This window comes from Eurytemora carolleeae, unplaced genomic scaffold, assembly GCF_000591075.1.
Source record: "Eurytemora carolleeae unplaced genomic scaffold, Eaff_2.0 scaffold1087, whole genome shotgun sequence".
Lineage (NCBI taxonomy): Eukaryota > Metazoa > Arthropoda > Copepoda > Calanoida > Temoridae > Eurytemora > Eurytemora carolleeae.
This window is the reverse complement of record NW_019397597.1, coordinates 53,405-74,951: the sequence shown is the minus strand read 5'-3', so window position 1 is coordinate 74,951 and position 21,547 is coordinate 53,405. Positions and strand designations below refer to the sequence as shown.

The 21,547-nt window shown below is 32.7% G+C and overlaps 2 protein-coding genes across 4 annotated transcripts; both read right to left on the bottom strand.

Annotated features, from left to right (window-relative positions):
* Nucleotides 1-5,948: 5,948 nt before the first annotated feature.
* LOC111715108 (F-box/WD repeat-containing protein 7) lies at nt 5,949-14,716 on the bottom strand. Of its 3 annotated transcripts, none has more exons than XM_023490366.1 (15): nt 14,557-14,716; nt 14,098-14,164; nt 13,679-13,839; nt 12,641-12,705; nt 12,143-12,278; nt 11,427-11,481; nt 10,923-11,019; nt 10,377-10,478; nt 9,840-9,902; nt 9,506-9,569; nt 9,199-9,250; nt 8,381-8,526; nt 8,098-8,134; nt 7,860-7,908; nt 5,949-6,617 (listed from the first exon to the last, which is right to left on the bottom strand). In XM_023490366.1, exons 1-15 carry the CDS (start codon nt 14,624-14,626, stop codon nt 6,516-6,518), a joined length of 1,266 nt encoding a protein of 421 aa, XP_023346134.1. In that variant the 5' UTR covers nt 14,627-14,716; the 3' UTR covers nt 5,949-6,515. The 3 variants fall into 3 exon arrangements, with proteins under 3 accessions (XP_023346134.1, XP_023346135.1, XP_023346136.1); XM_023490367.1 differs by having other exon boundaries at nt 10,410-10,478; XM_023490368.1 differs by lacking the exon at nt 9,840-9,902 and having other exon boundaries at nt 10,410-10,478.
* A 5,552-nt stretch (nt 14,717-20,268) lies between these two features.
* On the bottom strand, nt 20,269-21,043 carry LOC111715109 (homeobox protein engrailed-1-B). Its single transcript, XM_023490370.1, has one exon. It carries the CDS (start codon nt 21,033-21,035, stop codon nt 20,328-20,330), a length of 708 nt encoding a protein of 235 aa, XP_023346138.1. The 5' UTR covers nt 21,036-21,043; the 3' UTR covers nt 20,269-20,327.
* Between the last annotated feature and the right edge of the window lie 504 nt (nt 21,044-21,547).

Genomic DNA, 21,547 nt, shown 5'->3' with positions numbered 1-21,547 from the left:
TAAGTAACAAACTCTGGTGAATCAAACTATAAATCCAAAACATACTCTAGGAAGACAAAATCTGGAGAGACAAACTTCATAAAGTCAGACTCAGGAAATCCAGGACAGTAAAACAAACTCCAGAAAGACATACTCCGGAAAGGCATACTCCAGAAAACACGAAAAACATACTTAAGAAAGACATAAATAAGAAAGACATACTTAAGAAAGACGAACTCATGAAAGACAAACTCAGGAAATAAATACTCAAGAAAGACATACCCAAGAAGGACAAACTCAAGAAGGCCAAACTCTATAAAGATAAACTAAGGAAAGACAAACTAAGGAAAAACAAACTCAGGAAAGACAAACTTGGGAAAGACAAACTTAGGAAAGACAAACTCAGAAAGACAAACTCAGAAAGGCATACTCAAGAAAGACATACTCAAGAAAGACAAACTCATGAAAAATAAACTCGGGAAAGGCAAACTCAAGAAAGACATTCTCAAGAAGACAAATTCCAGAAAGACAAACTCAGGAAAGACAATCTCATAAAAGACATACTCATGAAAGACATACTTAAGAAAGACATAATCATGAAAGACATACTTAAGAAAGGCATACTCATGAAAGACATTCTGAAATCTCAGAGAAGAAAAAAAATGAATTTTCATCAAAGAAACAGCTACAAAATACCTAATCTTAAGAAGTAATACCAATTAATTGAGAATTATAATTATCATCCTTTATAATTGTATGTATAACAATGCCTGTCGTAGATGAAACAATTTGCTCTAAAATGCCGTTTTAACCTTCATAATTAGGCCTATTATTTGAAAATAAGCTCGGTCTCGTTTCAAGAAAATTTCAAATATAATTTTAGTTTATTTTTATTTTATTTTACAACAGAAAGTTATAAAATTGCACATTTCACTGAAAGAATTGCGGACTTTTAAAAAGAAATGACATAAGTGATTATGAATTAATTTTGGAAATGGGACCGAATACCTCTCGAGTACATTTTGAAGGCTAAAACTGCATTTTAGAGTAAAATATTTCATCGACGACCCACCCATTTATGGGCACTATACCTTCCTGAAACCCTCTTTAGCACAATAAAAGGACATTAGTATGTTAAAAACCTATCGAAAATCTTCTAAAAAAGGGACCGAGCACATTTATGAATAATAGGCCCTCATTTAAGGGTTAAAGCGGCAAAATAATTCATCGACGACTACCCAATGTTTTGACATTTGTACTGTACCTACTTGTACCCCTTTTAAGTACAAACATGTGGAAAAAAGCTTAAACACACTTTTTTAGAGACACTCTAATTAATAATTTTTCTAAAAGGATCTCAGTTTTTGTCACAAACTCTGATTTACTAATTCTTTTATTTTTTGCAACCCGACTCCCGAGGTCGTGGATCTTCGATATTTCAAACTATCAATTCTTTTAGTTCAAATAGTCTAAGTTTGAAATAGCGAAGGTTTACATCAAAAGGTCACAAAGATATTGGGATTAGAAAATTTGAGTTTGTGAGAAAAGGTGAGTTTCTTTGCCACACAAAGAATGATACTTCAAAGATGACTGTAAGAATTTAGTCAGTCATTTCATATATTAATGTTTCTCTGTAGCAGTAATCTTCTTGAAGTCTCATTTAAAGAATTTCAGGTCGTCATTAATCAAGTTTTGTTGTTTGTGGCGAACCCTGTTTCTAACCCTTTAACCTCTGAAACTGTGAGATCTAAAAGTTTGGTTGGAAAATTTACTATTTTACACCCTCTAACCATAATGTGACTGATTCCGGAGGAATGTTAAGAATTTGTCTTTTTTTACGCGTCTGACCCACTACGGGACTCCAGGACTCCAGGAGTCTTTTAAATTCTGGGTGGTCTTTCGCATCTTACTGCAGGCGGTGCTCTTAACTAAAGTGGCAAATCCGGTGTGAAATTGGGGGGAGGGGTGGAGAGGGGATGGGGGAATTTTTGTGATTGTGTTTCTTGTTAGGTTTGGATAAATGTTTTGACAGGGTCGGGCTCTCAGTCAGCTTTGTTTAGGTCAATTCATAGACAGATAAATGTTGATAAATAGACAGATAGACAGATAGAAAGATAGTTAAATAGACAGACAGTCAAATTCGCAGATTCCAATAAGTAGAGTGTGACTGTGCACTGCAGTATGCTAACAATTTAGGACGTTGGAGTTTTCTGAATTGTTTTGACCAAGGTTGTTTAATAAGGTTGGTTACTCTCGATGAACTTCAATGTACGGGAAATGTCGTCTCCTAAGGTGGATAGATAAACACCCAATATGACGTCACTCTCGCCTCTATAATCAGTGACGTCATATTGGGTTTAATTATCTATCTGTCTTTGGAGACGACATTAACCTTATTATACAACGTTGGTTTGGACTTGCCTAGCATAAACGATTGAAAAAAATTTCAAAAGTAAAAAAATCAAATTAATCAAGAAATTTGTAGTTCAAAAACTTTAAGTGGTTGGGAGTCTGTCCAAACAAATGGTAAAAATAGTAAGAGTCTAGCTAAAATAATATTACTTAAGAATTGATTACGCTCCCAGCCTCCCCCCCCCCGGGATAAACCAATTATAGATACGTTCGGTTTCTTCTATTTTACTTCAATTACATTTCTGTCTATATAACTCATAAATCTTTAAATTTAAGAGTTTGTCTTTTATACTTTTTCATTAAATTGAAAATACTGACAAAAAAGTAAAAAAAGGACAAAATGCGAAAATATATGTTGAACAGTAACAGCTTGCTGGGATTAGGACGGAACTGTTAAATGCATGCAGTAAAATGAGGAAGTACTTTTGTAGATAAATTCTAAAAAAATGTCTAAAGCTACCAAACTAAAAGCGCTTGAATCACCTTTAAATTATTATGAAAAAATTTTTAAAGCTACCAAGCTAAAAGCACTTGAATCACCTTTAAATTATTATGAAAAAATTTTTAAAGCTACCAAGCTAAAAGCACTTGAATCACCTTTAAATTATTATGTAAAAATTTTTAAAGCTACCAAGCTAAAAGCTCTTGAATCACTTTTAAATTATTATAAAAAAATGTCTAAAGCTATCAAGCTCAGAGCGCTTGAATCTCCTTTAAATTATTAAAAAATAGTGTCTAAAGCTAGAAAATCTAAACGTGCTTGAATTACCTTTAAATTATTAAAAAATAGTGTCTAAAGCTAGAAAATCTAAACGTGCTTGAATCTCCTTTAAATTATTAAAAAATAGTGTCTAAAGCTAGAAAATCTAAACGTGCTTGAATTACCTTTAAATTATTAAAAAATAGTGTCTAAAGCTAGAAAATCTAAACGTGCTTGAATCTCCTTTAAATTATTAAAAAATAGTGTCTAAAGCTATAAAATCTAAACGTGCTTGAATCTCCTTTAAATTATTAAAAAATAGTGTCTAAAGCTACCAAGCTAAAAGCACTTGAATCACCTTTAAATTATTATAAAAAATGTTTTAAAAAACTAAGCAATTAATAAAAAGTCATCATATAAAAAAATCACGTTAGATTAAAATTTAAAATGTGTTCAATCATAACTCTCTGTAAAGAACAAAATGTTTTAATTTCTAATTTTGCTCTATACTGTGCGGAAAGTAAAAATTGAGAGGTACTCGAGGTCACAAAGTTGTAACAGTAATACCGCATAAATATACATTCTCCTTCTGTCTAGTGAACAAGAAAATAGCCCAAGGCGAAAAAATGTCGAGAACCATTTTGTAAATTTGTATTCTGTATTTAGAGGAACTATCTCCTAACTTTACAACTGGACAAAGCTGCGGAAGTGACAAGACAGAAAAGGAAGCGGATGGGGGGGGGGTTACAAAGATAGGGGGCTATTGTAGTTTCCCCTAAGCCCCCTGTTACACAGTGTTGTACCTATAAAGAAACCTTTACAAATATTGTAAATCTAATTTTAACTTTTAAACTGGGCGCATTTTTATTTCCCTCCTTTCTTCACAGTTAAAGGGACTGTAAGCGTAATTTCAATCAACCCTCCGTGTAAAGATATCAAAACCAGATTCATAAAAATACCTTGAAACTTTTATCTAATCAAAAGTGTTTATAACAGATAATTCCTACATGCTTTTTCTGTAGTAGAAATGCGCAGTCAACTTTGGTTCAAACCCACATTAAAAAATAATCAGTTTTCAAAATTTCAAATATTCACACGCTTATGCCCTTAAAGCAACAAATTATTCCAAGTTGTGAACCTATGTATGGTATTTACACTACACAGGGTTACCCACGAAGGATGACTCTGTAAAGACGACCTGAAACTCTTTAAACATATACGATCCCAAGGTTGAATTAATTCTTCTGCCTTTTAATGGATTCTTAAATGATTTGTCAAATGAAGAAAGACGTTTACAGCTGCAGAGAATCATGAATATAAGAAAACATACAGTATAAATTCCGTACAGTCGTCTTTGAAGTCTCATCCTTTCTGGGTAACCCTGTACAAGATTTGAAAAGATAACCATAGTCCACAACTACAGATTTTATGACAATGAAAGGATAAAATTGATTCAAAGTCTAAATTCTTCTGCTGACCGATACAAAATGGTGAAAGCCCTCACTGAAATATAAAAGAAAAGTCGTGGTTTCCTGGCAAACCAGAAGTAGAAACTTGTGTACTGTAAATCCATTAAAATAACCTACAGTGAGAACTAGAAAACTTTTGAATATTAAGACGACTTTTAGGCGACGTTGAAAGATAAAAGCGACCTTGACTGGAAGATTATAATTAAAAAGCAACCCATCACTTCTCTTAACGATTATATTAAAAACATATACACGGATATCAACATAATATAAGACGATCAAAATGCCAGTAGATACAGGGTGTTCCCCAAAACATGACATTTCATAAATAGTTATTTTTAGTTAAACAAATATTTTGCTTAATAATATTTTACCTTGAAATCAATTGTAATATAACATTACTCCCATATAATATTTTTATTGATCTTTGGTATCAAACAACTTGACAAATAATGGAAAAAGAAATTCTAAACTATTCACCAACTGTCATGTTTCGTGGGACACCCTGTAGGCTAATCTAAGTATTCATTTTGGGCTTCTGCATTAAACATAGTTTTTTTAATAGTCAAGGTGTAATAGTTTAGTTTTGCAATGAAAGCTAAACACGAGAGCCTCTGCAGACCGGAGGGATCTGAAAAAAACACTGAATAGATTAGAGTATGGTGGTCTCTGAAGACTTATTCCTTGTTGGTAACCCTGTATATGATTATAAAACCTATAAATTATTTTATCTATAAATATATTATCAGCTGCTTAATTAGAGACGTAAATAAGATTTTATCAATTATTCAAAAATAGTGTTGTTTGTCCGCCTTTATAAAAATTCCCCTATAATTTTCATACCCGCATAACCAAATTATGCCCCTTGATTCCCTCCCCAAGATACCTCTAGCTCTGCACCTACAATTTCCATCAACTAAGGATCAAAAATGTTACTTCTCAGTCGAGTGTTGACGCAAAAATCATATTTTGACGAGGTTGAGGTTGCGTGAGCTCAGCTTTTAACCCTCCTGCACCAGTGCACATATAATTGAGATTCTAGGGCTGAGATGCAGTCGGAAAAGAATGAGTTGAATTCATATACAGGGTTACTCACAAAGGATGCTTCTTTTATGACAACCTGTAACTCTTAAAACATGAAACTCTTTAATAACGACCGTAAGGATAAATTTTATCCTTGTTAACGTATTATCTAAATGATATTACCAAAAACGGATAACACTGTATGCAAAGCTCGGAGGGGGTATTTATAACCAACCTCCCCCTTACATTTTGGCAAGTTGTCTTAATCTCCCCCCCCCCTTCATACAAATAAACTAGTTGTACTATTTTCAAGAAAAAATAGCAACTAAATATAATAACTCTTTCTATTGAAAAAGAAAATTGAATAAATATGTGTCATATATATTTGTATATTATAAAATTGTATAACAGAATTAAGGACAAAATTTACAAATACAATAGATTGAATAAGATACAAATTCAAATAGATTCTTTGATAAAAAACTCTCTTAGTTTTTGTCCAGTAAAAGAAAGCGTACAATAATTTTTGGAATTTTAATTTTTAGTCAAAAAGATTAATGTCAAGATTAAACAAATTTTGATTACTTGTGTCTATAATCTGCATAGATTTTAGTACGCAAAACAAAATAAACTTTTAGACGTGTTTAATTAGTACAACATACAAAATTAAACTTGGCCAGCATTAAACTTGATGGCGTACAACTTGCAGGAATTGAGACTTACAGAAGTACAATTTGTAGGCGTACATTATTGTTTACAAATGCACTATTTGTAGGCGTACATCATTGTTTACAAATGTACTATTTGTAGGCGTACATTATTGTTTGCAAATGTACTATTTATAGGCGTACACTATTGTTTGCAAATGTACTATTTATAGGCGTACACTATTGTTTACAAAGCTAAGCGTACATTTACAAAGGTACTGGCTATTAGACAAATTTCCAGACCAGAACCTGACCTGCCCAGTCTCCAGTTATAATACTGTATTCGTCAACAGCCAAGGACGATATCATGCTTGCCGTCGGTCCAATCTAAATATTGGCAGATTTTTAAACGTAATTTTTAATTCGTCCTGCATTGCCTTTCAGTTTCCAGTTTTCCTTTCAATTCCTAGTTTTCCTTTTAATTCCCAGTTTTCTTTTCAGTTCTTAGTTTGCCTTTCCGATCATAATTTGTCCCGCAGTACCTAGATTCCCTTTAAGTTACTAGTTTTTCTTTCAGTTCTTAGATTTCCAGTTTTCCTTTCAGTTCCTAGTTTTCCTTTCAGTTCCTAGGTTTCCAGTTTTCCTTTCAGTTCGGAGTTTTTCTTACCGTTCATAGATTTCCATTACGTTCCTAGTTTTCCTTTCAGTTCCTAGTGTTCCTTTAAGTGTCAAGTGTTCCTTTCCGTTCCTAGTTTTCCTTTCAGTTTCAAGTGTTCCTTTCCGTTCCTAGTTTTCCTTTCAGTACCTAGTTCCTTTCAGTTCATAATTTTCCTTTCAGTTCATAATTTTCCTTTCAGTTCCTAGTGTTCCTTTCAGCTACTAGGTTTTCTTTCAGTTCCTAACTGCCTTAAAAACCCATACCTAAAAAATGGACATATCTATATAGAACTTACATTACATGATCCCTATAGTATGAGGGTATTAAATTCCATATTTTTTTAAGTACAAAAAACTAATTTATACGATTCAGTCTTATTGTATTACCAATGAAATCTCCCTTCATCTAACAAAAGTTGCTTTTTTCATACAGTCCGTGTAATTGCGTACCGACCTGGAATCGTCTATGAGGTTCAACTCCTTTAATTGTGTACCTGGAATTGTCTATGAGGGTCAACTCCTTTAATTGCGTACCTGAAATTGACTACGAGGGTCAACTCCTTTAATTGCGTATACCTGGAATTGTCTATGAGGGTCAACTCCTTTAATTATGTACCTGGAATTGTCTATGAAGGTCAAATCCTTTAATTGAGTACCTGGAATTGTCTATGAAGGTCAAATCCTTTAATTGTGTACCTGGAATTGTCTATGAAGGTCAACTCCTTTAATTGTATACCTGGCATTGTCTATGAGGGTCAACTCCTTTAATTGCGTACCTGGAATTGTCTAGGAGGGTCAACTCCTTTGTGTACCTGGAATTGTCTAGGAGGGTCAACTCCTTTAAGTGCGTACCTGGAATTGTCTAGGAGGGTCAACTCCTTTAATTGAGTACCTGGAATTGTCTATGAGGGTCAACTCCTTTAATTGTGTACCTGGAATTGTCTATGAGGGTCAACTCCTTTAATTGTGTACCTGGAATTGTCTATGAGGGTCAACTCCACTGTGCCCAGCAATTATTCTACTGAAATTAATCATATGTTTATTGTCTGGGGTAGGAAAGAAAGTGTAGAAAATTTTAATTATTCAAGAGACTGTCCAATGTCCAGTGTCTACCCAATTTCAAACAAATCTAATTTTATAGTGTTATAGTCACAATTAAAATTAATGCCCTCAGTCCCTTTATGTGATAACATATATGTTTAGATACTACCTGGTATCCCAGATAGAGATTTTACCATGATTATCGCCTAATAAGGAATAGGATATATTAAATATAAAAAGTGCACAAACTGCAGATGAAATGTAATAATCAGCACATGTATTTGGATTACATAACTGAGCAATGAAAAAAACAACTTAAATCATTGAGTTGGATTGCAATACACTCATATAATAAGAAATTTTTGCGGATTCATGCAGTCTACTATTTTGAAAAACTAAACTTAGTTGCTTTGTTTTAACTGCCTACACCAAAAGAATGTGTCCTATCCTTCCTGATACAATATAAACATTTCCCGGATTTCTCCTCTTGGTCTGTTGACCAGCGTGCTGCTGCTGGCAGGAAGAGCTGCTTGAAGTTTTCTTGTACCTGGATCCAATACTGGTACCAGCATCAGCTGAGTAGGTCATACAAACAACACTAAATTTTGAATTAAGAATCCAATGAATTGAAACATTTAAATATTGTACCTCGAAATTTATTTTAAAAAAAATAAAATCAATTGAAACCAGATAGCAGAAAAAGGGTTATCATTTGATACTGTTATCGCCCGTTATTTCCTCAAATCAAAATTTATAATTTTTCTGAAGTATATAGCTCATAAAACAAGCATATGTAAGGCTTCACCATTTCAGAGGGAACCAATTGTTATTTTTGGGGACGGACTTTTTTGTACTGGACATAGATTGTATGGTCATATGGAACACAGATTTAGAAAAAAAATTCTTAAATCTTATAAAAGGGACTGTAAGCGTAATTTCAAGTGACTCTCCGTGCAAAGATGGCAATGCCCGATTTACAACGGTACCCTTGAAAGCTTTTTCTGATCAAGTATGAACTATATATCAATCTTTTTGTTTCCAAAACTGTTCATTTTCATTGGGGGTTTCTCTGCAAAAGTGACTTGCGCATTACTTGTTACAAGAAGCAATGAAGAAACTGACAGAAATAAACACTTTTAGTCAGAAAAACGACGGTTTCTTCCACATTTATATAAGATCAAGGTTTTTAATGGTACCGTTGTAAATCTTGCATTGCCACCTTTGCATGGAGGTTCCCTTTAAATTACGCTTACAGTCCCTTTAATTAAACCTGAGACTGCCTAAGGACTCCATGTTGAGTTCTCTAATCTTGAACTGCAACTCTGAATATTTAAAAAACAATGTTTTTTTTACATATTTATTTTATCTATTTGAATTTTAACAATATTCTATTAATAATTAGATAGCAGATGCAAATATTAGGACATTTCTATATTTCTTGCTTTACATTTTCTTCTTGTAGTTCGTGCATCTTGCATCATGTTCAGGTAATTTTAAAAAAGAAAAAAAAAATTTGGGAGAATATTTTAAAAATATTAGTTAAACAATAATTGTAATTATGAAAATAGTAATTTGACCTAAATTCCAGAGCACCAAGGTCGTCTTTCCTCCGGTCACAGCTAGGGGCCAGCTCATCGAAACCTTGATCAGACAATTAAGAAAGAGGGTTAACATGATCCGGGTTTATCTCCTTATTCAAGCTAAAATTTCTAATTATAAGAATGAATTTTTTCTCAGAATGGTACTGACCCCTTAAACTTTCTATAAATTAAATGTAAAACAAATGAATTATCAGGCAACATGAAGGGGGGGGGGGGGTTGATAAGTAAAGATGAAATATTTTTATTAATAAGATTAGGTGTAAAGCTTTACACCTAACTTTTAACATTTTTCAAAATCTTTAAAACATGCCTTTAAAGTTGGTGTTTCAGTATTCACAGAGAAAACACACTTGAAGCTTGGTATACTCCAAACCTAGAATAACTAAAATAAACATTTTTTTTAATTTGCAGATATCTTGAAGGGACGCCTGTCGTTGAAATTTCTCTCGAGTTTAAGAGTTACGTTTCAGATTCACACAGGTACCGTTTAAAACTTATCAAAGTAATACAGTAGAAGAAATAGATGTTTTTTATTGTCCGTGCTGGAGAAATCTATCATTTTTGGAAAGAAATAACGAGGATATCTATTTTTTGGTTTTATTCATTTGGTAGTGGAACACTAATATTGGGCATGGATATTCAAGCAATTTTGAATTTTTTTTTTGTGATATGTCCGTCTATTTTCAATTTTAGACGAACTAATACAGAAGTTACCTTCATGATGTTATCAACTGATACTGAAACTACCTTCATGATGTTATCAATTGATACAGAAGTTACCTTCATGATGTTATCAACTGATACAGAAGTTACCTTCATGATGTTATCAACTTGATACAGAAGTTACCTTCATGATGTTATCCACTGATACAGAAGTTACCTTCATGATGTTATCCACTGATACCGAAACTACACGGGAGGCATCATTGTCAAGTCCACTCACATAATCCTTAAAGGGACTGTAAGCATAATTTCAAGGTACCTTCCATTTATAGAGTGGCATGTCCGATTAACAACGATACCCTTTAAACCTTTCTATGTGATCAAGGATTTGTAGATATTCTTATTTCAATAGCGGAAAATTAAGTGCCAAGAAACCGCGCTAGTGTACACTAGCACGGAGAGACAGTGTACACTAGCACGGAGAGCGCTAGTATATACTAGCGCGGAGAGACAGTGTACACTATAATCTCGAATATCCCCGCATTCAATCTTCAGCTATACAAATTAGGGTGCCTAGCTTATCGTTGTCCAGGCGAAGGTTTAAAGGGTACCGTTGTCAATCGGACATGCCTCTATATAAATGGAAGGTCACTTAACATTAAGCTTACAGTCCTTTTGGCTTTAAATGATGAATTTGAAAAAAGTTTGTTAAAATTTGTTTGTTTCCCACCTTGTGTCCGGTCAATGTGTGTTTAAGAGTGGGTTGGGAAGGGTTGGTCAAATCAGTCACTACTATAGTACCATCGTTGCTGGCAGTCAAAATAAAACTAAATGAAATAAAATATATGTTTTGCAGGTCAAATAGGTCATAAAGAACTACAATTTTTTCTCCACAGTATTACATATTGGTAATGTTTTTTTTTCAAAGAGATTCATAATATTCCACCACAAGGAATTAAGTTTTGATCCATAACTTTATCATACAGCGATAACAAAAAACTGGTAAAATGATTTTTATCTTAATTATTCCTTTTGTTATGGAATACACAGAATACGACCAAGGTTTTTGAATTTTGTAACTGTTATACCAGATATTACTTAGATATGTTCGGGAAATATTGTTATTTACTAATAACAAAATATAAAACATTTCATAATTAAAAAAAAACAAAAGATAATCATTTCATAATTTTTGTTTTGTTTTTTGTTTTAATAAGTGAGATCCTAAACTTACTTGTTTGCTAATTTAACAGTTCGTATGAGTTGAGAGTGAGGGGAGAATGTCGAAGCTAAAACAAATATCATTTAAAAAAAATTTAAAATAAATTAAGATCCAGTTTTGTGCCAACAAATTGTTTTGCAATTGAACCTTTCTACAGGTTTAGTTTACAGGAAACACAAACAACAGGTATACAAAATAATAAAATTAAAAATCTAAGAATAACTATTTTTAAAAATAATTTAAAAATTTAATAATTACAATAATAACGAAGGTCTCATATATGTTTAGTCTGAGGTCGGAAGTGATGAAGAGTGAACAGTTGTTGAGCTAAGAACGGGTAGACGAGTTTAAAGGGATTGTAAGCATAATTTAAAGTTTCCATTTATAGAAAGGCATGTCCGATTCACAACGGTAACCTGTAAACCTTTGTCCGGAAAACGATGAGGTAGATACTCTTATTTGTATAGCTGAAGATTGAATGCAAGGAGACTCGAGGTTACAGTGTACAGCGTACAGTGTACACTTCGTGCTAGTGTACACTGGCACGGTTTCTTTGCACTTAATTTCTTGCTAAATAGATAAGAATATCTATGAAATTCTTGACCAAACAAAGGTTTAAAGGGTATCATTGTAAATCGGTCATGCCACGCTACAAATTTAAGGTTACTTAAAATTACGCTTACAGTCCCTTTAAATCCGACCTCTGGATGACGTTGATAAGGTCTAACCTAATGAATTATCCTCTCTTCTCCATATGTAGAGAACGTGGTTGAGTCCCCCCTGGACCAGGGACTCGTAGACACATGTAACAACAACCTGGTCGTTGTACACCAGGGCGGGAATAGAGGCAGGGAATTCACGGGACTTAAATAAAACAAAAAATAAGATAGGGTTAGAAAGGTTCAATAATTTTCTATCGAACAAAGATTTTAAGACACCTTAGGTTCCCTTAGCACATTAAAAAAAAACTTGTTTTCAAAGATGGATTTCCAATTTGATTTTAAAGGGAGAGACCGGTTAGACATGGTAGTTGAGCTGAAAGTGCAATATTGTAGAGAAAACTATAGGGTTCATTTGATACCAATGAGACATTTTTCGGTGTGCAATTTTGAAATAAGAGCAGTAAAGTCTTTTGTAATATTTGCAGACGAATGCTGTAAAAAGTGAAACCCCCCCCCCCTCCCTCAATGATTTATCCGATTTATCTAAGATGACAGTGTTATGACCTGTTCTAATCTAGCGGTCAATTTCAGAGTATCTTTCTTGTACATGTTTACAGTAGCATTGTCACCTTAATAAATACAAATAAAATATTTGTTCAACAAAGAAATGAAATTAAAAAGAGTATTTATGATTAAAAGAAAAACCTATCATGATTGATACAATTTTTAGATCCAGTATTTATGGACGGTTTCGTTCATAACAGCACCAATAATAAAGGATTTAAAATATGAATGATAGACATAGTTTTTCTTGCTGGCATGGTCATACATAATATGCAACACTAAGCAGACAGATTTGCCGAGGACAGTTTTCAAATGCTTTTCTAGAAACAAAAAATAGTATAAATTTTAATGCTAATTGTGCATTTTTTTCTTTTCCCATCTTGAAAATCAAGAGTTAGTTGTGACTGTGAGATCCGGCTTTTTTAGAATAACCATTTGCAAAATTAATTTTGTAAAAGATTTTAGTTGCAAACGTTTTCCAGCAGTATGAACTTTTAGATAAGCTGGATTTAAGCCGTATCCTTGACCTTATATTCTTGGCAGAATTAAAGAGTTTAAGACCTTGTATTAGGAAATATTGAACTAGGAATATTAAAATACTTAAATGATTCCACCCATCTTCGATTTTACCCGTTAATTGTTGCTCTATGCTGCATTTTATCTTAACTTATCAGTCAATAACCAAAAATTTGTATATTTATCGATTTTTCGTGGATTTGAGATTTTTTTTTCAAAATTCAGATCGACCATAAACCTCCTCTTCGGCCATGTGAAGTCCAAGAAAAAAATTGATGTTTTTCTTTTGTTTTTCTGACAGTTTCATGACCAAACTGACAAAACACTCCAACATCAGTGGACAAAGATCATTTGTCATAGAGAGAAAATAAGTCTGCAGATAAGCAACGATTAAACGCCTTCATGCTAAGTTGCAAAAAAATGGCGAATTTATTAAAAAAATTAAAATCTGAACTACAGTTGCAATTTTTTTTGGTTTTAAAGTAAAGACTTTCTATAAAAAAACAATGAAAGTTTTCTAACCCAGTAGGCCGAAGATGATTGAATCTCCAGGATGAGCTGCTAGAGCAGTCACCATATACCCCGGTCTCTGACAGATAGGTAGCACAGTAGGTTGACCGTACAGCCATCTTCGAGATAGCTCCAGTCGGCGCACACTTCGCGGGTCATCCTTCACTATCTCTCTAAAATTATTGTCATACTAATTCAAGTGCCCGGGGTTGCCATGGAATTTTAAAAAAAGCTTATTAAAACTCTAATTACGAGACAAAAACATTATATTTTGAAAAAATCGAATTTGAAAAATAAATTTTATTTTTTAGCCTATGTTACCCCTAGGATACCCATGGGATCCTAAAAAGTTTGTAAATTGTTTGTTAAAAATACAAACGAATAATCTTTTATTTGTCTCTTAGTTTAATTGAACTCCTTGTAAATGTTACCTGTATAAAGAGCAAGTGAACTGAAGTAATCTAAGACAGTGCGGGGATAGTTGATCAAGTATATTGCCTAAACAAACAAGTTTTACAGCCTAAAAATCAAATAATTTGCCTGAAAATCAAGTAAATTGCCTAAAAACCATGTAAATTGCCTAAAAAATCAAGTAAATTGCCTAAACAATCAAGTAAATTGCCTAAAAAATCAAGTAAATTGTCTAAAAAATCAAGTAAATTGTCTAAAAAATCAAGTTTTATGACCTAAAAATAAAATACTTTGCCTGAAAAATTAAGTATATTAACTAAACATCAAATATTTTGCCTTAAAGTCTATTATATTGTCCTAAAAGTTAAGAATTGCTTGAGAAAAAAAGTTTTTCGAAAATCATTGAATAATTGTTCAGTAAAAGTAAATCAATAATATTTTCCTAAAAACAAGGACTTCAAACTTTAAACATGAATTACCTAAAATGTTAATTAAATTTCTTTTCTGTAGTTCCCCCAGTATATCTAATTTGTTATTTTTTAAACTCATAATCAACACTTAAACTGTATTCATGTATTCAGCGCTAAAACGTCTCTTCTCAACTGCATGGATAAAACCAGCACACTTGGTGTACACTTGTACAGTGTACACTATTTATAAGTTAAAGAAAGTACATAACGAATGTGCATTGTTCTGTGTACATAGAGTATGTAAAATCATAGAGAATGAGTACAGAGAAGAAAACAAGAATTATTGAGGGTTTGATAGAAATTGTATTTACATTCAAGTGTTTTATTTTACTTTACTAGGTAGACTATGGTAGGATATATCTGTTTTCTAGGTTCACCATGGTAGGATATATCTGTTTTCTAGGTTCACCATGGTAGGATATATTTTTTTTTTAGGTAGATGACTATGGTAGGATATATCTGTTTTCTAGGTTCACCATGGTAGGATATATCTGTTTTTTAGGTAGATTATGGTAGGATATATATGTTTTCTAGGTTCACCATGGTAGGATATATTTTTTTTTTAGGTAGATTATGGTAGGATATATCTGTTTTCTAGGTTCACCATGGTAGGATATATCTGTTTTCTAGGTATGATATGGTAGGATATATCTGCTATCTAGGTTGACTGGTAGTATATATCTGTTTTTTAGGTTGACTATGATAGGATATATCTGTTTTCTAGGTAGACCATGGTAGGATATCTTTGTTTTCTAGGTAGACTATGGTATGAAATACCTGTTTTCTAGGTAGACAATGGGAGGATATACCTGTTTTCTAGGTTGACTATAGTAGGATATCTGTTTTCTAGGTTACCCTGGTTTAATTTATCTGTTTTTTTTTGGTAGACTATGTTAGGATACATTTGTTATCTTGGTAGATTATGGTAGAATATCTGTTTTCTAGATAGACCATTCACGTAGGATATAAGTTTTCAAGGAAGATTATGGTAAGATATATCTATTTTCTAGGTAGACCAGGTTATATCTGTTTTCTAGATAGACCATGGTAGGATATCTGTTTTTTAGGTAGTTTATGTTTGGATAAATCTGTTTTCTAGGTTTACCATGGCAGGATATATCTGTTTTCTAAGTAGATTATGGTAGGATTCTGTTTTCTAGTTTGGCCATGGTAGGATATTTCTGTTCTTTTGGTTGATATGGTAGGATATATCTTTTTTCCCAGGTTGACTATGGTAGGAAGCATCTGCAGTTTTCTAGGTAGACCATGGTAAGATATTTCTGTTTTCTAGGTAGACAATGGTAGGATATCTTTTTTCTAGGTAGATCATGTTAGAATATATCTGTTTTCAAGGTAGACCATGATAGAATATCTGTTTTCTAGGTAGACTATGGTAGGATATCTTTTTTCTAGGTAGATCACGTAAGAATATATCTGTTTTCTAGGTAGACCATGAACTTGAAAAAAATAATATGAAAAATAAACTACTGATAAAATTGATAGGATACCTGTTTTCTAGGTAGATTATGGTAGGATATCTGTTTTCTGATAGACCATGCAGGTGCAAGATATCTGTTTTTAGGTAGATTTTGGTAGGATATCTGCTTTCTAGATAGACCATTGTTGGATATCTGTTTTCTAGGTAGATGATGGTAGGATATCTGTTTTCTAGGTAGACCATGGTAGGATATGTCTGTTTTCTGGAGAGATTATGGTAGAATATCTGTTTAATTGGTTGGCCATGGTAGGATATATCTGTTTTCTAGGTTTATATGGTAAGAAATATCTTTTTTCTAGGTTGACTTGGGTAGGATATATCTGTTTTCTAGGTTGAATATGGTAGGGTATCTGTTTTCTAGGTTGACTATGGTAGGAAAAATCTGTTTTCTAGGCTGAATTCGTATCCTGATAATCACACGGTAGACAATAATGGTAGACTTGGTAGTCAAGGTTGATCTCGTTGACTTGAAAGACCCGCATATAGACATGTTAGACATGACGGACAAGCTAGACAGATGAGATGATTCTAGCTATCTCTATATATCAGCTAGGAAGCTAGCGGGTAGTCTGATTATCTCTAAAAGGCCGCTAAACGGACCTATTACTAACTCCGCTAATGTCTCCTATCAAAAATACCGAATTTATATTTTAATAAAACCCTGAGCAAATCAAGTATTGGAATCTTGAAACAATTTTAATTGGAGTTTAACAAAACTAAAGGTTCGTTCCTCCATGCTTGAAGAAATCAGTTTTAAGAAAAGAATGGTTAATAATTACTGTTTTCTCCTTTCTCCAGTCAAATACCTTAAAGCAGGGGTTAGGTTGTTCGCCAAAATATATGAAATGATCTACCCTAAGTTTCTGTTAAAAGGAATGTACGCGAATTTTCAAGTGACCATTTATGCAATGATGACAATACCCGATTTGCTACGGTAACCTTGAAACTTTTAAGAGGAACTGATATGCGTTTAAATGTTTCCTAGGGACTTGAAAAATCAACTCATAAACTGTCTGCAGTATTGTAATGTATGAATTTTAATCTGTTGTGTCATTCTAATTGAGGACTTTTCATTTAAACCACGCTTGGTCCTTCAAAAATATTGACTTTAAAAATAAACTTTTATTCTGATCTTTTCTTTCCTGATACAGGGCTAAACCTACACAGATATTCTGATACAGGGTTAAACCTACACAGATATTCTGGTACAGGGCTAAACCTACACAGATATTCTGATACAGGGTTAAACCTACACAGATATTCTGATACAGGGTTAAACCTACACAGATATTCTGGTACATGGCTAAACCTAATATTCTGATACAGGGTTAAACCTACACAGATATTCTGATACAGGGTTAAACCTACACAGATATTCTGGTACAGGGTTAAACCTACACAGATATTCGATTATTCATTTTGTCTTCAAACATCAATTGTTACCTACAGTGCATCAGCTTCAAACTTTTTGCTTTGTTTGTGAAATTATCAAGTTCACGATTAATAGTAAAGACTGAAGACTAATTTTAACCTTTAGATTGTTAGAAAAAAAGAGTATTAGGATTTAGGACACCATTAAAGTCTTTTCTTTTTTGGGTAACCCTGTATATTTAAACTAAATTTATTGATTCTCCCTGTCTTGCATTATTTTCCAAAAATGTTCTGATATTTCTCTTTTAAAGATAAAGCAATTCCGTCTTTGCCACAAACTAAAGTTTTCTAATCCTTTTATCTTTGTAACATCATGGTGTAGACCTTTGATACTTCAAACTTATATTAATTTAGCTAAAATAATTCATAGTTTGAAATATCTCAGGTCTACGACATTTATAATTATAGGGATAAGAAAAGAAGAGTTTGTGACAAAGACTAAATTTCTGTAGTTATCCATTTCAGCTGACATTAAATCTACAATTTTTTTTACATTTCTGATTTATAACTAGATGTTTGTTAATTAATTGTTTCAAGTGACACTAAGTAATTTAGAAATTTTAGCTTTTTACATTTAAATTATTTATATTTAGAAGCTATTTTTTGATGTTTGATTTAAAATTAAAAACTGATAATGAACATTTAATATACCTTATAACACTATCCAAATTCTTGTAGGACATATTTTGGTTAAGCTTCTTAAAGGGACTGTAAAGGAAAAATGCCAGGGGTATAGGCTGAAACCTGAGCATTTTAGGAGTTGACCTAAAAGAGATCTATCTGTTGTTATTGTCTCGAGAAATTGATATAAAACAGTGTCAAAATTATGCTAAAATTCATATATAAAATTTTGTGAAAAAATCATATTTAGCAAATACGCAACCAATCTGAAAACGTCGATATCCCTCTAGCCTTGAAAACTTAGGTTTGCTTCTATTATTATTTTATTTAAATAATTTTTCATTTTTAATAGATATAATTGCAAATATAACTTTTATAAAATTTTATATATATAAATTTACGTATAAAGGAATTGAGTCTTTGCCACAAACTTTGAATTTATAATCCCTATATCTTTGGATTCCAATGTCGTAGACCTTAGATATTTCAAACTATGAATTCTGTTAGATCAAATGATATAAGTTTGAAATATCAAAGAAGTACGACATTGGGTTCCAAAGATATAGGGATTATAAATTCAGAGTATGTGGCAACGACTCAATTCCTTTGACACAGTTTTACGTGAACTTCTCGAGACAGGAACATCAGATAGAACTCTTATGGGTCTCGATCAACTCCTAAAATGTTAATTAGATTTCAGCCTAAACCTCCTTTAATTTTTCCTTTACAGTCCCTTTAATAATTATAATTAATTAATTAATAACATTTTGTTCATAATATCGAAAATTTTGTTCTTAATGTTGAACATTTTATTCATAATATCGAACTTTTTGTTCAAAATAATGAACATTTTGTTCATAATATCAAACATTTTGTTCATAATATCAAACATTTTGTTCATAATTTCGAACATTTTGTTCATAATATCGAACATTTGTTCATAATATGGAACATTTTGTTCAAAATATCAAATATTTTGTTCATAATATTGAACATTTTGTTCATAATATCAAACATTTTATTCATAATATCGAACATTTTGTTCATAATATCGTACATTTTGTTTATTATATATAACATTTTGTTCAAAATATCGAATATTTTGTTCATAATACAGAAACTTTTATTCATTATTTTAAACTATCGAAAGTATTTTGAAATGAAGAACGCACTGTTAAGGGTTTCTCCGAACAATTTATTCCTTTTCTCTTCTTTGATACTATTAAGTAACCTTTAGATTTATAGAGATACATGTCTAATACACAACGGTATCTTATCAACAGTTTTAGCAACAAATATGAAAATCTCCTTGTTTTCCTTTCTGAAAATGAATTATTTCCAATTTCGAGTTTTCTCTAGAAGGGATTTATGTATTCATGAAGATAGAAAAATAACGATATTTTCCTCATTGTTACTCAGAAAAAGCTGCCAGAATAGTGAATTCTATTCTCTTTGAATAAAGGTCTAAAAAAAGTGTTGTGAATCTGGCATTTAACTTTTCACATTGTTGATGGCGAAGTTGAAAGTTCTTTTAATAAGTTAAAAAATTATTATATATAGTCTAGTTTCATTTCTCTTGAAATAGATTAATATCCCCGTCTTGTTTATATAAAATAATATAATCATACCCCCCCCCCCCCACAATTAACCATCAATAACCTTTCATCATCGAAATCATCCTCCCCCTCCCACCCCCTTCACAAATTGAATCTTGAGCTACTGTCTGTTTACTGTGAGAAATCTGTGCGTCTGCAATTTACAAATTAATTGTGGTTTTTCGGGTCCTTGGTTGCTTGGGTGGGCTACAGGGGGGTCAGTACTAGTTAGATCAGACAGACCAACCGACAAACAGACGTAATGACAAACAAACAATTGAAGCATGACAAATGATCTAAATTGAAGATTGAAGACTGCTTCTTATTTTAGTTTTGAAGGGATGGTTAAACAATGCTACAGTCAATGTAAAATAAGTCTCACTAAGTGCATGAGAATAGTGAGTGAAAATTTTAGTTTTTTTATTTACTATTCGACTTTTTGAATAACTTAAAATCTACATTAACTGCAAGGTTTGTAAAGAATTTAATTTCATCTTTAACAAACTTAAAATGTGATAAACTTATCTAGACAGTTCAAAGTAAAAAAAAAGATTATTGTGTTGATTTTTATTAATCATGCATATATAAACTCTATAAATTTATTTTTATCACAGATGGAAAAAAGTTTCTTTTGTTCAGTGGTTGTATAGGCCCTGAGCATCCAGAATCTTGGCTAACTGTCCTTTGTCTCCAGTAGATTTCTTTAGTTTAGCTCTCTTGTTCTGAAACCAGATCTTGAGCTGAGATTCACTTAAACCAAGCTCACGAGCCAAGTTTATTCTTCTATCCTCTGTTAGATATCTGTTACCTTGGAACTCTTTCCTCAGCCTCTCAAGCTGTCCTCCAGTAAATGCTGTTCTTGGCCTCTTGTCCTCGTCCTTCTTCCGTAGTTTCCTGGCTCGAGGACCAGAGGACGGTCTGTCTGAATATCTTGTACAGAAAACCCAGGCTGGCCACAGCTGACCGTTGGGTCCTCGAACCATACCTGGAGGACAGTCTGGATCCGTCCTTGGAGCTTCATTAGAGGTTTTAGATAAATCCACTGGAACCTCTATCTCTGGACTCTGAACCTTGATGTTTTCAGGTTTAGGTTTAGAATTTATCTTTATGTAAGGTTTAAGAATATTTTCTATGGAGAAGGAAAGATGTCTTGAGACAGGAACAGGAGATATTAAACTTTCTGAAGCATGGAGAACATCTGTTGGAGTTGGAGGAGGAGAAGAACGAAGACTGGAGTTTAAGGAGCTGTTTGGAGAAGATATTATTGATCTCCATGAGTCTGGAGATTCACTTCTGCTCCAGTAACTCACGTCAAGAGGTTGAAAGTTAAATGCTTGATACATCTTGTTGGAAAGATGAACAAAGAATATTAAGTTTCAGACAAGAACACTCTTTTATACTGGCTGTACCGGTCTCATCGCTCTGACCGGAGAATATCTTCGCTCCTATTGGTTAAAAAGCATTCTGCTGTATTCCTATTGGTCACCTTTGAATTCCCGGCTTCTGATTGGATCTTAGATTATCCACAGGTGTAGGGTTGTGTTTCTCTGGGATTGGAAAAATAAGGATTAGATGATTAACTTTTCAACCCCTGATTTAATTCTCTTTAGGGCGGAACCCAAGGTCAGATTAGAGAATTTGTCAATCCATTTATGCAATCCTGAGTTTACAATAATCCAATGATTTTATAATCCCCGGATCGTGGGAACGTTAATACCTTAATTCAATGTTTAATCTGTCTATTTATATATTAATCTATTTACACTTGTTTATCTGTTTATCTATGAATATATCTAAAATTAAATGCGAATCAATCATAGATACATCTTTTTATAGAAAGAGAATTTATCAGGAA